Source organism: Rhinichthys klamathensis, unplaced genomic scaffold (assembly GCF_029890125.1).
Source record: "Rhinichthys klamathensis goyatoka isolate OS25496 unplaced genomic scaffold, OSU_Roscu_1.1 h1tg000254l_1, whole genome shotgun sequence".
NCBI classification, from domain to species: Eukaryota; Metazoa; Chordata; class Actinopteri; order Cypriniformes; family Leuciscidae; genus Rhinichthys; species Rhinichthys klamathensis.
This window is the reverse complement of record NW_026606776.1, coordinates 2,373,416-2,385,000: the sequence shown is the minus strand read 5'-3', so window position 1 is coordinate 2,385,000 and position 11,585 is coordinate 2,373,416. Positions and strand designations below refer to the sequence as shown.

Genomic DNA, 11,585 nt, shown 5'->3' with positions numbered 1-11,585 from the left:
AACAAACATTGTATTACATATTATGACACCAACTTTATAAGGCTAAAAAAATCCTAATCATGTTAAATAAGAAAGCAACTTACCCAAAAGGCAGCACAAAAGGTTAGCACCAGGCATGTCTTTAAAAAACACAAATGTTCAGTTTACAGAAAAAGGCCACAAATTATAAGACAAGATAAGAAAAACTGAATCTCTCTGTATGCATTACAGTCTATTATATCTGTGTGTGTGTATTCTTACAATCATAATGCCAGTTGCCAGAGCTCTCGACTTGTCACACATCCTCTTGAGTTGCTTTAATGGACCCATTAAGAACATAGTGCTGAAAAGAATCCACACCCAAAGAACCTCAGCATTGACTTACAGATTCTTATAGATGCCATCAATGCGTTCGATTTCTTTATACAATCCTGTATAAAATCCTGAAGCATACACTTTTTTGAGCTATTAAAGATCTCCCAGACCCAGACCCAGAAAACAACATATTAAGAGGTTTACAATCACACATATGTATGAGATAATATATTAAATATTTTATTACTTTCTACTTGATGGTTATCACATTTTAGAGTTACTAAATCAATTACTTTGTAAAAAATGTTTTTTTTTGTTGTAAAAGTCAGTATTTGTCACTGACCACATGCCAGTGCAAACATTGTCTATTATAAACAGTGACACGCCTTGGTTTAGAATAGATCAATTCATAGGTGGGGAGATAAAAATGCATGACTCACCTCAAAAGAGAAGCAATATTACCTAAACTGTAAAAGACTGCAAAGAGTGTCAGTCCGCTTTTCGGAACCCAGAGCAAGCAGGTCCCCTGAATAACAAAAGTAAGGAAAGAGAATACGTTCGGCTATTGTATAACAAATTAAACCATATAAGACTATTTGTGCTCTCATCTTACCAAAACTGAACACAAGACGCCCGACACAAAGCACGCGAGGAATCCCTTGACGCGCGTGCCCCATCCCAGTGTTGACGCTTCATTCGCTGCCTAAAACAACGTCGTTGTTGTTGTTATATTCAGAAAATGATTTAAATCAACTTGATATTCATAAATAGACAGATTTTAAGTTTTTGCGAATGACAAGCGGGTAAACACGCAGTCAACAAAACACGTAGATTCGTAATCAAAACGAAACCACAACACTGTGTATTTTGAGTAAACAAACTTAATAGCGAATAAAACCGAGTTCTAACTCAGACTGTCAAACGCAACTACCTGCAGTACGTTGAGGTCGTCATTGCCATCTTGGCCACTCAAAACTTTCTTTAATTTGTCCATTAAGGTTGAGATTGACTGGTTTAAAAAACGATCCAAAAAAGATGTGTCAAGTTAAAAAAAAAACTGCCTCGAAGCTACTTTGTTCAAGTAAATATGTAGTGATTCGTTCCTTTTCCTGTTTGGTAGTGTAACAGGTGCACAAGATAACTTCCGTGTGTAGCCACGGTAACGATTGCGCGACGTCATGACGTTTGACGCACTGAATAGACATACACTGTACTGAAACTGTTTTGTTTGCACTTATTGTTTAGCCATAAATATGCTCTCATTGTACATTACATTCAACACCGATGGGATTAAGTGGACATAGGATGTTTGTAGACAATACATGCAGACAAGTGAATAAGAGAGGTGTAAAAAGTATTGAGAATTTAGACTTGAGTGAACGTATGAAATCCACAAAAACATCTGGTCACATTACAGTAACTTAAAAACTGTGCAAAATAACCCGTACACTATTTTCTCAATGTCATGTTTTATGGAAGGCTCTAAGACACATCAGATGTGAAATTGTTATAGTGTAATAATGCACACTAAATAGCCTAGTTGTTTAAACCCTGATCACAGACAGCGTTTGAGTCAAGGTCTTCTTCAATGATAAATACAACTTGCTTTGGGCCAAAATGCATGATGAATACAGAACCAATTACAATCCATTGAAACCGTTTTATTGGCTGTTTTCAAAAAAGTGGTTGTAAACTTCACAGGAACGTTATTTTAGTTTAGTAAAACTCATTGTGAATATTTTCAATAAAATAATAAATCCATGTAAGGATGACCAGTGAAATATATATACTCCCTTAAGTATAGTAAAGAAGCACAATTACTCAAGTACACATGCAGTGCAAGCCTACTTTTTGGTTGAAAGCATTACATTAGTTACATGTTTTGTAAAACAGAACTTTTTGATTTACATATCAAGTATGCCTACTCCAGTCCAAACTACTTACAAATATAGTGAGGTATTTTACAATTTTACATTTTCATGCAACTTGTTCAGTTTGCTTAGATGTATGCAGAAAAAGATAACCATGATAGAAAATAACATTCATTTTCTTAATATGTAAATACAATTACAAAAACAAACAATTGTACACAGTGGTGGCAAAATCAATTAGCCTATATCCAGAGAGATGTTCTGCCCATCTGTTTCTCCTGGATAAATCAAATGACCACCTTTTGTTTTTAGTAAATAGCTGTTTCTTTCATATCCATCGTCAGTCGTCCGCATCATGTAACAATCCTGTAAAAGCTGATGTCCAAGCTAGTTTGAATGGGTGCTGGAAGAGCTCAGGGCACTATTACTCTGGTAGATGTCCAGTACAGGGGCTCTGGCATGGCAACATGCTTTTGACATGTGGGACAGGCCTGCTTGCTCCACAGCCACTCCTCTATGCACTAAACCAGCAAAAAGGGCACAATATTCAATTACATTCAGATGTTCTGTGCAGTGCTTTCAACAACATATACAAAAGCAGCTTTACAAAGGACAGTATCTCAGTACCCAAGAGAACAAGCCACATGGGACAATGGCACGTTTGAAAGATGGTTAGGGAGAATGAGGAAGAACTCTTAGGAGAAAACAATGGCTCACCAGCTACAAGAAGTTAAAATGTAGGATAGATAGTAGCTAATCTGAAATGTCCTGATTTCTGGGCCATTTATGTGTGGGAATAATACATTTCTGACGTTAAATTGGACCATTTATAATACCTAAGCTGGCTACCAGTTTATAAAGTCTGAACCTTTACCTCACTGTGGAAGCTGTGGGAACAGTGAAGCTCTCTGATACCTCCTACTCCTTTGCGTAGGTTGTCATGACAGATCAGACACAAACTGTCCGCATCACTCTACAAAACAAACACCAGATTATATCAACCAACTGAATTTGTTTCACCCCACATTATATTTGAACAGCAATACAAAAATGCAATTCTATTTTACATTTTTTTGTGACCTGTCCATTAAATTAAAATGATAGGTCTCTCAAAAATAAAACAACTTTGGACCCCATTGACTTTTATTGGATGGACTAAAAACACGGAAACATTTATCTAAATATCGTCTTTTGTGTAAAAATATAATACATTTTTATCCAATTTTGTTTTAGATAAAATAATCAATAGGATGTGAATGTGAATAAGAGGTGTAAAAAGTATTAAGAAAGTATTTTTTGTGGAATACTGCAATATTTATTATAAATGATTTATCTGTGCATACTATTATGTTTTTGAAAATTCATGTCGCCTCATAATCTTTAATCAAAATAAGTTCCCCTCCCTTTCTCAGCGACATCTCTTCACTTCTGTAATGATGCGTTTACTGTCGCGAGGGCGGGACAACCTGTCACTCACATGACATCACAGCAATAGCAAACCACAACCATCCAATCAATTCCCCATGGACAAAATCAAGTCCCGCTCTACATTTTTTTCTTGTTTGAGAAGCTGGTTCACTCATATGTACATCATAACAGGGGGAAAAAAGACTATCAAATATTTTTTTCATGTCGACTTTAACTCAAACACAAAATATTCAAACATACTTGAGTGAAAGAAAAAAAAAAGGTAAGAAAACAACCCTGTTGTGTAAAAAAACTGTTTTAGTTGCTGTTGAGTAAAAAAACTTTTGTTTGCTGTTTGTTTTTAGCTTTATTTATTTAGTTTTTAGCTGCGTATCAGTATGCGTTGTACATGCACTGATACAGCCTCAGATTTCTTTAGCCTTGCCAAAGCTACAGAGCCCCCCCCTGTCCCACTTTGTCAAAAAACAACATTATAACTATCTCATGGCCTCAAGATAGTATCTCGTGGCCTCAAGATAGTAACTCGTGGCCTCAAGATAGTAACTCGTGGACTCAAGATAGTAACTCGTGGACTCAAGATAGTAACTCGTGGACTCAAGATAGTAACTCGTGGACTCAAGATAGTGACTCGTGGACTCAAGATAGTGACTCGTGGACTCAAGATAGTAACTCGTGGACTCAAGATAGTAACTCGTGGACTCAAGATAGTAACTCGTGGACTCAAGATAGTAACTCGTGGACTCAAGATAGTAACTCGTGGACTCAAGATAGTAACTCGTGGACTCAAGATAGTAACTCGTGGACTCAAGATAGTAACTCGTGGACTCAAGATAGTAACTCGTGGACTCAAGATAGTAACTCGTGGACTCAAGATAGTAACTCGTGGACTCAATATAGTAACTCGTGGACTCAAAATAGTATCTCGTGGCCACAAGATACTATCTTGAGGACACGAGTTACTATCTTGAGGCCACGAGATAGTTATAATTAATTTTTTTTTGACAAACTGGGACTAGGGGGGCTCCGTACAAAGCACTGTAACATGACAGAATAAAATTCTTATCTGCATGTTCGTTTATCTAAATGCCCCTGAGATTGAATAACCCATTGGCATTCATTCACATCTTTACCAATTCTAAAGCAAAATCATATAAATCATACCAACCAGAGACATGACATTGCGGCTCCTAAATCTGGCTTTTCTCTCCAGAGGCTCGTGCACCTCAGGGATGGTAGGGATGGCATGTGGGCGTCTTTCACCTGTGCTGCCCTTGGTTTGCGTTCCAACCTCATTATTGCCAACATGGCTGGAGCGAGAGCACGGCTTGGCCTCACCGCTCTGAAGCAAGTGGCTCAGGTGAGCTGGGCTTGGGGCCACGGTGGCAGAGTGCAGGCGGCTCAGATGCATCTCGTTCAGCTGAGCCTGAAAAATATGCAAAAATATGCATGCATAAAATAAAGGCACATACAGATTATTTTGCATTGCAATTGAAATTATAACAATAACAGTATAACAATCATGACAACTCTCGGAATAGTTTTAGCATGTTATTGAAAATAGCAATGTTAGATCTTGGTGGACTAGATCTGCTACGCTACTGCTAATAGATACACAGACACACTGCTGTGAACATGTAAGATATGCTGCTGCTGCATAAATAGACATACATAAATTCCTTAGAAGGTGGAGGTGGAGGATTTCAGAGGAAATCTGAGAGTGCGCTGCAGTACTAGCTTACAGCAAACAATGACCCAGACTATTTAAATGCTGAGCAAGCAATGTCATTGGCTGCAGGATCAGCTTGTGCCAATCAGTTTGTGCCATTTGTAATGATGTGGCTACTTGCAGATTGCATGTAAAGGACAGCCTGCGCCCTCTAGAGTTTCATGACTGAACTAGATATTAGTGAAAAATGTAATTGAAAATTTAGAATGGTGCAGTATTTGATTTGTCCCTCTTTTTATTTCCCAAACTGTAAGACTTCTTTCTTCTGTGGAACACATAATGGAAGTCAGTGGGCTTTAATGGTGTTTGCTTCCCAATGTTCTTCAAAATATGTTTTTGTTTCCGTAGAAGAAATATATGCATACAGGTTTGCAAACACATGAGCGTAAGGGAATTATTATGTAATTTCCATTGTAGGGTGAACTATCCCTGTAATGGCAGCAGCATTGAGATACAGAACTCCACAAGTTTGTGTAAAGCCAGATGATCCATGTTATCCAGTATGTGAAAATGATCCAAAGAGCATTTTGTACAACGAGTTCACATGGAAGATAAGTGGAGAATTCCACACATTTCTTATTCATTTGAACTCATGTTTTGATGCAGACGCAGAGCAAAAAGATAAACGTAATGTTAGCCTGTCTGAAATATCTGACTCTTTACTACTGACTACTACTTTAATCAGTTTGTCTAAACACTGGAAGGTAAATTCAGGATACACTCTTCTTAAGAGTTTAGATTATGCAAAAGGTGTCCTACTTTGATCTCTGATGTCACTAACCAGTAAATCAAAATGAAAATCACCTTTTGATTTGCAACCTAAATTGTTTTTCTAAAATGTGACATTTTAATGATGATTCATAATTGTATTGGGTCTTCATTCCTGTAAGGCAAATTGTGTAGATTTATGCAAACATGATGATTGCAAACATTATCATGTTTGCAAAAGCATCATTATTTAGCTGAAGAATGATTTAACAAATCACTGACGTTAAAATAATTAGTTTTAGCTTCAGACCTGTCAAAAAAAAAAAAAGAGAAATAAAAATATAATTCAGTTGAATAGTTCATAAACGGTAAGTTAACACTGTAAACTTTTTTAAACATATTTTTGCATAAAATTTTACATACATAGCCGAATAAACATAAAAAGATGAAAATAAATTGCTTGTGGAAAAGCCCCTAATAAGCACGTGTGGCTTTGAGTTACTATTTAAGTGTTAATTGAATCAACCGCTCGTGGGCTGCCTGTAAGACAAAGCCACAGCTTGGCCCCATAGCTACTGGTGTCTTTACACACACACAAATTTGTATCGTGTACTGACCGGGCATGGAAGTGAAGCTCTGCGACTGGCGATTGATCGACTTGGAATTGGGATATCCCAACTGCTCTTCCTCTCAGCTTCCGGCTCCTCTTCCTCCTTCTCCTCTACATCTTCCTGCCCTTCATATCCTCCCTGCAATGTTGTAAAGATTTCATCCTCCTCTTCCTCGTTCTCCATGTTAAACAGCTGTATTTATCTCCAGTCCCTGAGACGAGTACCTCTGAAAGAGAAACTGTGAGGGGCCGAAGCTGTGCGACTGTCTGCTGGACGGGCCTTGGTTTGCTGATTAAGCCTCTGTAATAAGATCCCCTGGTTTTCTTATCCCATCTGTTTCCTCTGTGGCTCTAAGCCTCGCAGAGACTACACAGCGACCGAATGCAGGCTCCTTTAACTCCTGAGTAATCTGTTTAGGAGGAAGGTGGGGACTTGGAAGAGGAGGGAGGGGATTCTCAAAGCTCTCTGGAAGCATCTTGCTCCAGATCTGTTTAGAATGTTCTAAATACTTTGTAGGGCTGCACGATATATCGAAATTACCGAAATATTGCAAATTTACACATCGCAACAGCTTGCGATATCTGAATAAGTGTGCGCACAGAAAGCTGCCTCTCGGACAGCGTGCGAACCCAAATTGAGTTCTGTTTAGCGGCTTGTTGCACTCGAACGGTCAAATACACACACAGTTATGTCAAAATGCCTGTCTTAGTGAGTATTCTTGTAAACATACTCGGTAATTATCGGATATCGGATACAAACATATTAGATATTGGTAGGTCTTAAAGTGACAGCAGCCTAAAACAGTAAACCTGCTGCTGTGTGTCTAAACAAAAGAAAATCACTCACTGCTCTGTACTGAATAACCTTTGTAGCTTTAATGTAAATCAATGTAATTTATTTTGCAGTGTTTTCAGTTTTTACATTTGATTATTCAGTTTCTGTACTGTTTCTTACTTGAATGCTACTGTTAAATAGATCTAATGTACTATAAACCTACCTGAAAAACTTAAAGCACTTTTAATCTGTTTTATTATACCTGTCCTATTCTTTGTAATTTGCCTCTTTGTTCTTATTTTTAATTACAAAGGTAAATTAAGATAACTAATCGTCCACCCCTAGTTTTAGGTGTAAGTTTTCAAGTTGATATAACTAAATATCACCAAGTTGAGCAAAGAGTTGTTGATATTTAAACATTTTTTTTTTTACATTGATGTTAAAATGACATTGACATATTTGTGACAATACTTTTTATGTAATGCTAAAACACTGCTGTTCACTTTCAGAAGTTGTAGCGATGCTTTCTTTTCCCAGAAAGAATGTGAAACATATATATTGGTCATATTATTTTCAGTTTTTCAATATATGTAAATATAATTTAAATTTTCTTACCTATTTAACAATATATCACATATCACATTTTCCCCTCATACTTTGGATATTGCATGTAGTGCACACTATACTCTAATGCAATAGTGGAAGATTTTTTTTTATTAAAATGACACCCAGGTCTGTCTCTGCATGGTATAAAAATGTTGCCCGAGAAACAAATTCAGATTTTGTCTTGCAATAGGCGAGACATTAATTTACAATAAATTTGGAAAGACTTTCTGAAAAGTTTCTCTGTGATCATTTTCAGATAAGAGAAAAAAAACCCCACATGTTTTTATTTACCTCATACACCCTACACAAACAAACTGAGTGTGAAAGGGATCAGTGAACGGGATTATCACTTAAGATACTATAAATGTTAAGCACCTTAGAAAGTGCAGTTACAAGCGCCATCTAAAATTAGACCCCACAGATACATAGATGTAACCCACGTGGACTAAAAGCCAAACAGAGTGTCAACAATAGATGAAGTCATGACAAGGCATCGGATGTTCCTAAAATTAAGCGTGACTCATTGGACAGGTAATGCTATATAATCTATTGAGCCATTCAGCCTTTGATTATAGAAATATGCCTTTTCCATTTGATCAAACATCAAAGAAAAGGCAGGAAAGACATTTAGTTCTTTGACATTTTTAAAGATTGATGTAACAATGAAATTGCAAGTAACATTATTTTGAGGCATGCGTCTCCTAAACAGAAAACCTAAATATTGCCTCTAGATGGCAGCACGGCACAAAACATTTTTTACCCTTCACAGTTTAGGGACCGTCATAAAAGACTGGAAAATTATTAATATGTAAATATACAACGCTGATATATAGTTGATACATTTTATATAATACACCGTTTTTATGTAATGTCATTTGTGGCATATTTAAGGATCAAGTCTCTTTTAAGAGTGTTTGATTGAGTCCAATAACCAGCTGGGAGAACTCATTGCTGAAAGCCCCCACAAAATCTGCACAGATGATGTTGAAACATGTTTTGCCTGAGCCTGGACACTGGTGCTTGACCCAGTTCAAAAGCAGACTATAGGAGCTCAGGGTCATGCTTTGCAAAGACTGGCATGGATGAGAAACTATATACCTGGCATCCTCAGTTAGGTTCAGACCAGCAGCAAAAAACTTTTCTGAAAAGAAAATTTGGGAGCAATTATTTAAGAAAAAAACAAACTTTAAAGAAATATATTATTTTACTTTCCTATTCATTTGGTGCAATTTGATCTCAGTTTCTTATTGTGACTGACCTGGTCTCCCTTCTTCTTTTTTCTCCTCCAGGTAGGATATGACACGATTTGGATCTGATGTGTTTGCCCACCAATATTCACAGCCGGGCCACAGTTCCTCCTGTCCAGAAGCAGCAGAGTCATCATATGACAAAATCACCTGATAACTGTGATCCCAACACTCCTTTAGTGAGGGTGTGACCTGAAATAACACAAATAACAAGGGAATTATAGGGGAGATAGTGAATAACAATCTGTTCATCATATAAAGTGATCAAGTCTCTTCAGAAAATCTGGACTAAACCGTTCAATTCATATGAATTAGTTTTACGATCTCTTTATGAACTGTTTGAAGCATCAAAGTGGTAGTTGCGTAGCTGTTTATGGAGGGACAGAAAGCTCTCAAACTTCATCTGATGTTCCGAAGATGAACGAAAGTCTTACGGGTTTGGGGGTGAGTTGACAGAATTTCCATTTTTGGGTGAACTATCCCTTTAAGATTCAAGTTATTTATTAAAGTTGCAAATGTTGTACATTAAACTACTTACATGATTGGGACAAATTTTATTGTTAAAAGTGCTTATGAGGAATTGAATGAGGTCTCTGTGTTGATCCAGGTTCATTCCATCAAAGGCAGAAAGTGCAATGATGACCACTTCCTTGGTGTGCTGGTCTAACCAGTAAGCAATATCTGAGAGCGCTTCCTGCAAACAACACAACCAGAACACAACCATATTCTCGATTGAAATGAGTATTTAACATTCTTTTAAAATGATGATGTACCTTTACTGTGAGAAGAGAGTAGATCCCATGTGCAAAGTAGAAAACTTTATTAGGGTCTTTTATCTTATGAGCTATTCTTAGATCAAGAAACCGAATGCCTAAATCCAGCTGGTTAGAGATGCTGTTCTCCTGGATTAAAAAAAGCCACAAAAAATGCTGTTTATCATCAAATCCTGTCATCATTTACCCACATTTGCAATATTTCAACTCTGCCATGACATTTTCTTCTTCTGTAGAACACAAAAGGAGGCAGAATGACAGTCTCAGTCACCATTGTTGTTGAAACGAAAGTGCAATAAAGGTGACTGAGGCTGTTAGTCATGATAACATCCTGCCTTTTGTGTTCCACTGAAGAAATAAATTCATTCAATTTTGGATAATCATGTCTGTTACTACCTGTGTTGTTGCCCATTTTATTATACAGGGCCGAACGATACATGGAAATAATGTGTCTAACACTTGCACCACCTTCGGCGCAGACTCTAGTATGAGGACTGCTGATCTAAACAGTAAGTCATGGTGTCATGACTTCCTGGAAAAATAGTAAACAGATGTTGATCATTGTTAAATAGTCAATCGAAATGTAAATAATCAATCAAAAAGGCCACCAATTAATTGTAAAAAAAACAAAAAAAACAACAACATTGAAATAATCAGACGTATCCTACCGGGTATAGCGATATTCCACAGCGGGGTCTCCCAAAAACTCGAGGGCATCCCGGACATCCAGTCCGAACAGCAGCTGGAGATGCATCTTTCTTCATTCTCCATTTATTACTTTTTTAAACTATGAACAGTAATCCCTTAAAACACGCGTTTTTCCATGGTCATCTCATCTCGTGACATGTTCTCGAATCTGATTCTGAATGACAACAATGTTAGGGACCATCTGAAAGTGTGAATGTTTTTCGTTTTGTTGAAGAGACCCAACACAACACTGGCAAACACATGAAGAAGATGAAGATTATTTATTTTGTTTTATTTTTTTGAGGATTTTAATTGGGTTATTTGTTTAAAAGATTTTTGTCCTTCAAAAGTTTACAAAAATTTACATTTAACCAACTACATTTCCCTACCATTTTCATCAAAACCGAATGAAGCAAACGGACATAAACCCAGCTAATAAACATTCTCCGAATTTTGGCAAAAAGGGTAGCTTGGTTCTCTGAATGAACATGTTCTTCCAGTAATTTTAATTGAATGTTCATGGTCTTTAATAAGGTTCTCAAAACGCACAAAAATGAAACATTTTAGTTGAACGTTTGTTTAAGGTTTTTAAAATAGGCTACTACTCGTTTCAGAATGTTAGTAGAACAGTAACGTTCCCATAAGGTTGTCAAACTGATCAAATGTTTCCTTAACGTTCGTATAACCAAGAAAAAACGTTTTTAAAACATTTAATAAACTGGACATTTTAAATGTTCAGAGAACATTCAGAAATAATGTTTTCATAACTTAATGGGAAGTGGGAACTTTAGTAGAACGTTCTTAGAACCTATTTTTCTTAGATGGGAAGATTCTGATACTTATCCTGTGTTAGAGGGTAA

General features: G+C 36.8%; 3 protein-coding genes across 3 annotated transcripts in view; all 3 read right to left on the bottom strand.

Annotated features, from left to right (window-relative positions):
* Positions 1–1,459, bottom strand: part of sft2d2b (SFT2 domain containing 2b) — a 3,388-nt gene extending 1,929 nt beyond the window's left edge. The window contains exons 1-5 of the mRNA XM_056266881.1: positions 1,226–1,459; positions 908–997; positions 735–820; positions 241–322; positions 84–119 (exon numbers count right to left, since the gene is read on the bottom strand). Of these exons, the coding sequence (XP_056122856.1) occupies positions 84–119; positions 241–322; positions 735–820; positions 908–997; positions 1,226–1,288 (357 nt within the window). The 5' untranslated portion in view covers positions 1,289–1,459. The remainder of the gene's footprint in view (positions 1–83; positions 120–240; positions 323–734; positions 821–907; positions 998–1,225) is intronic.
* A 716-nt stretch (positions 1,460–2,175) lies between these two features.
* si:ch211-207l14.1 (E3 ubiquitin-protein ligase DZIP3) lies at positions 2,176–7,244 on the bottom strand. The gene is made up of 4 exons (XM_056267043.1): positions 6,645–7,244; positions 4,759–5,016; positions 3,040–3,138; positions 2,176–2,686 (listed from the first exon to the last, which is right to left on the bottom strand). The coding sequence occupies exons 1-4, from the start codon at positions 6,819–6,821 to the stop codon at positions 2,579–2,581; spliced, it is 642 nt and encodes a 213-aa protein (XP_056123018.1). The 5' UTR covers positions 6,822–7,244; the 3' UTR covers positions 2,176–2,578.
* Positions 7,245–8,851: 1,607 nt separating this feature from the next.
* On the bottom strand, positions 8,852–10,852 carry LOC130101335 (PI-PLC X domain-containing protein 1-like). The gene is given in 7 exon segments (XM_056267017.1): positions 8,852–9,159; positions 9,277–9,457; positions 9,804–9,959; positions 10,039–10,167; positions 10,435–10,523; positions 10,526–10,570; positions 10,707–10,852. Coding segments are annotated over 7 exon segments (951 nt in total). The 5' UTR covers positions 10,810–10,852; the 3' UTR covers positions 8,852–8,911.
* Between the last annotated feature and the right edge of the window lie 733 nt (positions 10,853–11,585).

Coding starts and splice junctions, on each gene's coding strand:
- si:ch211-207l14.1 (XM_056267043.1), bottom strand. CDS start 6,821: ATGGAGAACGAGGAAGAGGAGGATGAAATCTTTACAACATTGCAGGGA. Junction 5,017..6,644: donor GAGCTTCACTTCCATGCCCG/GTCAGTACACGA, acceptor CATATTTTTCAG/GCTCAGCTGAACGAGATGCA. Junction 3,139..4,758: donor GCCGCAATGTCATGTCTCTG/GTTGGTATGATT, acceptor TTTGTTTTGTAG/AGTGATGCGGACAGTTTGTG.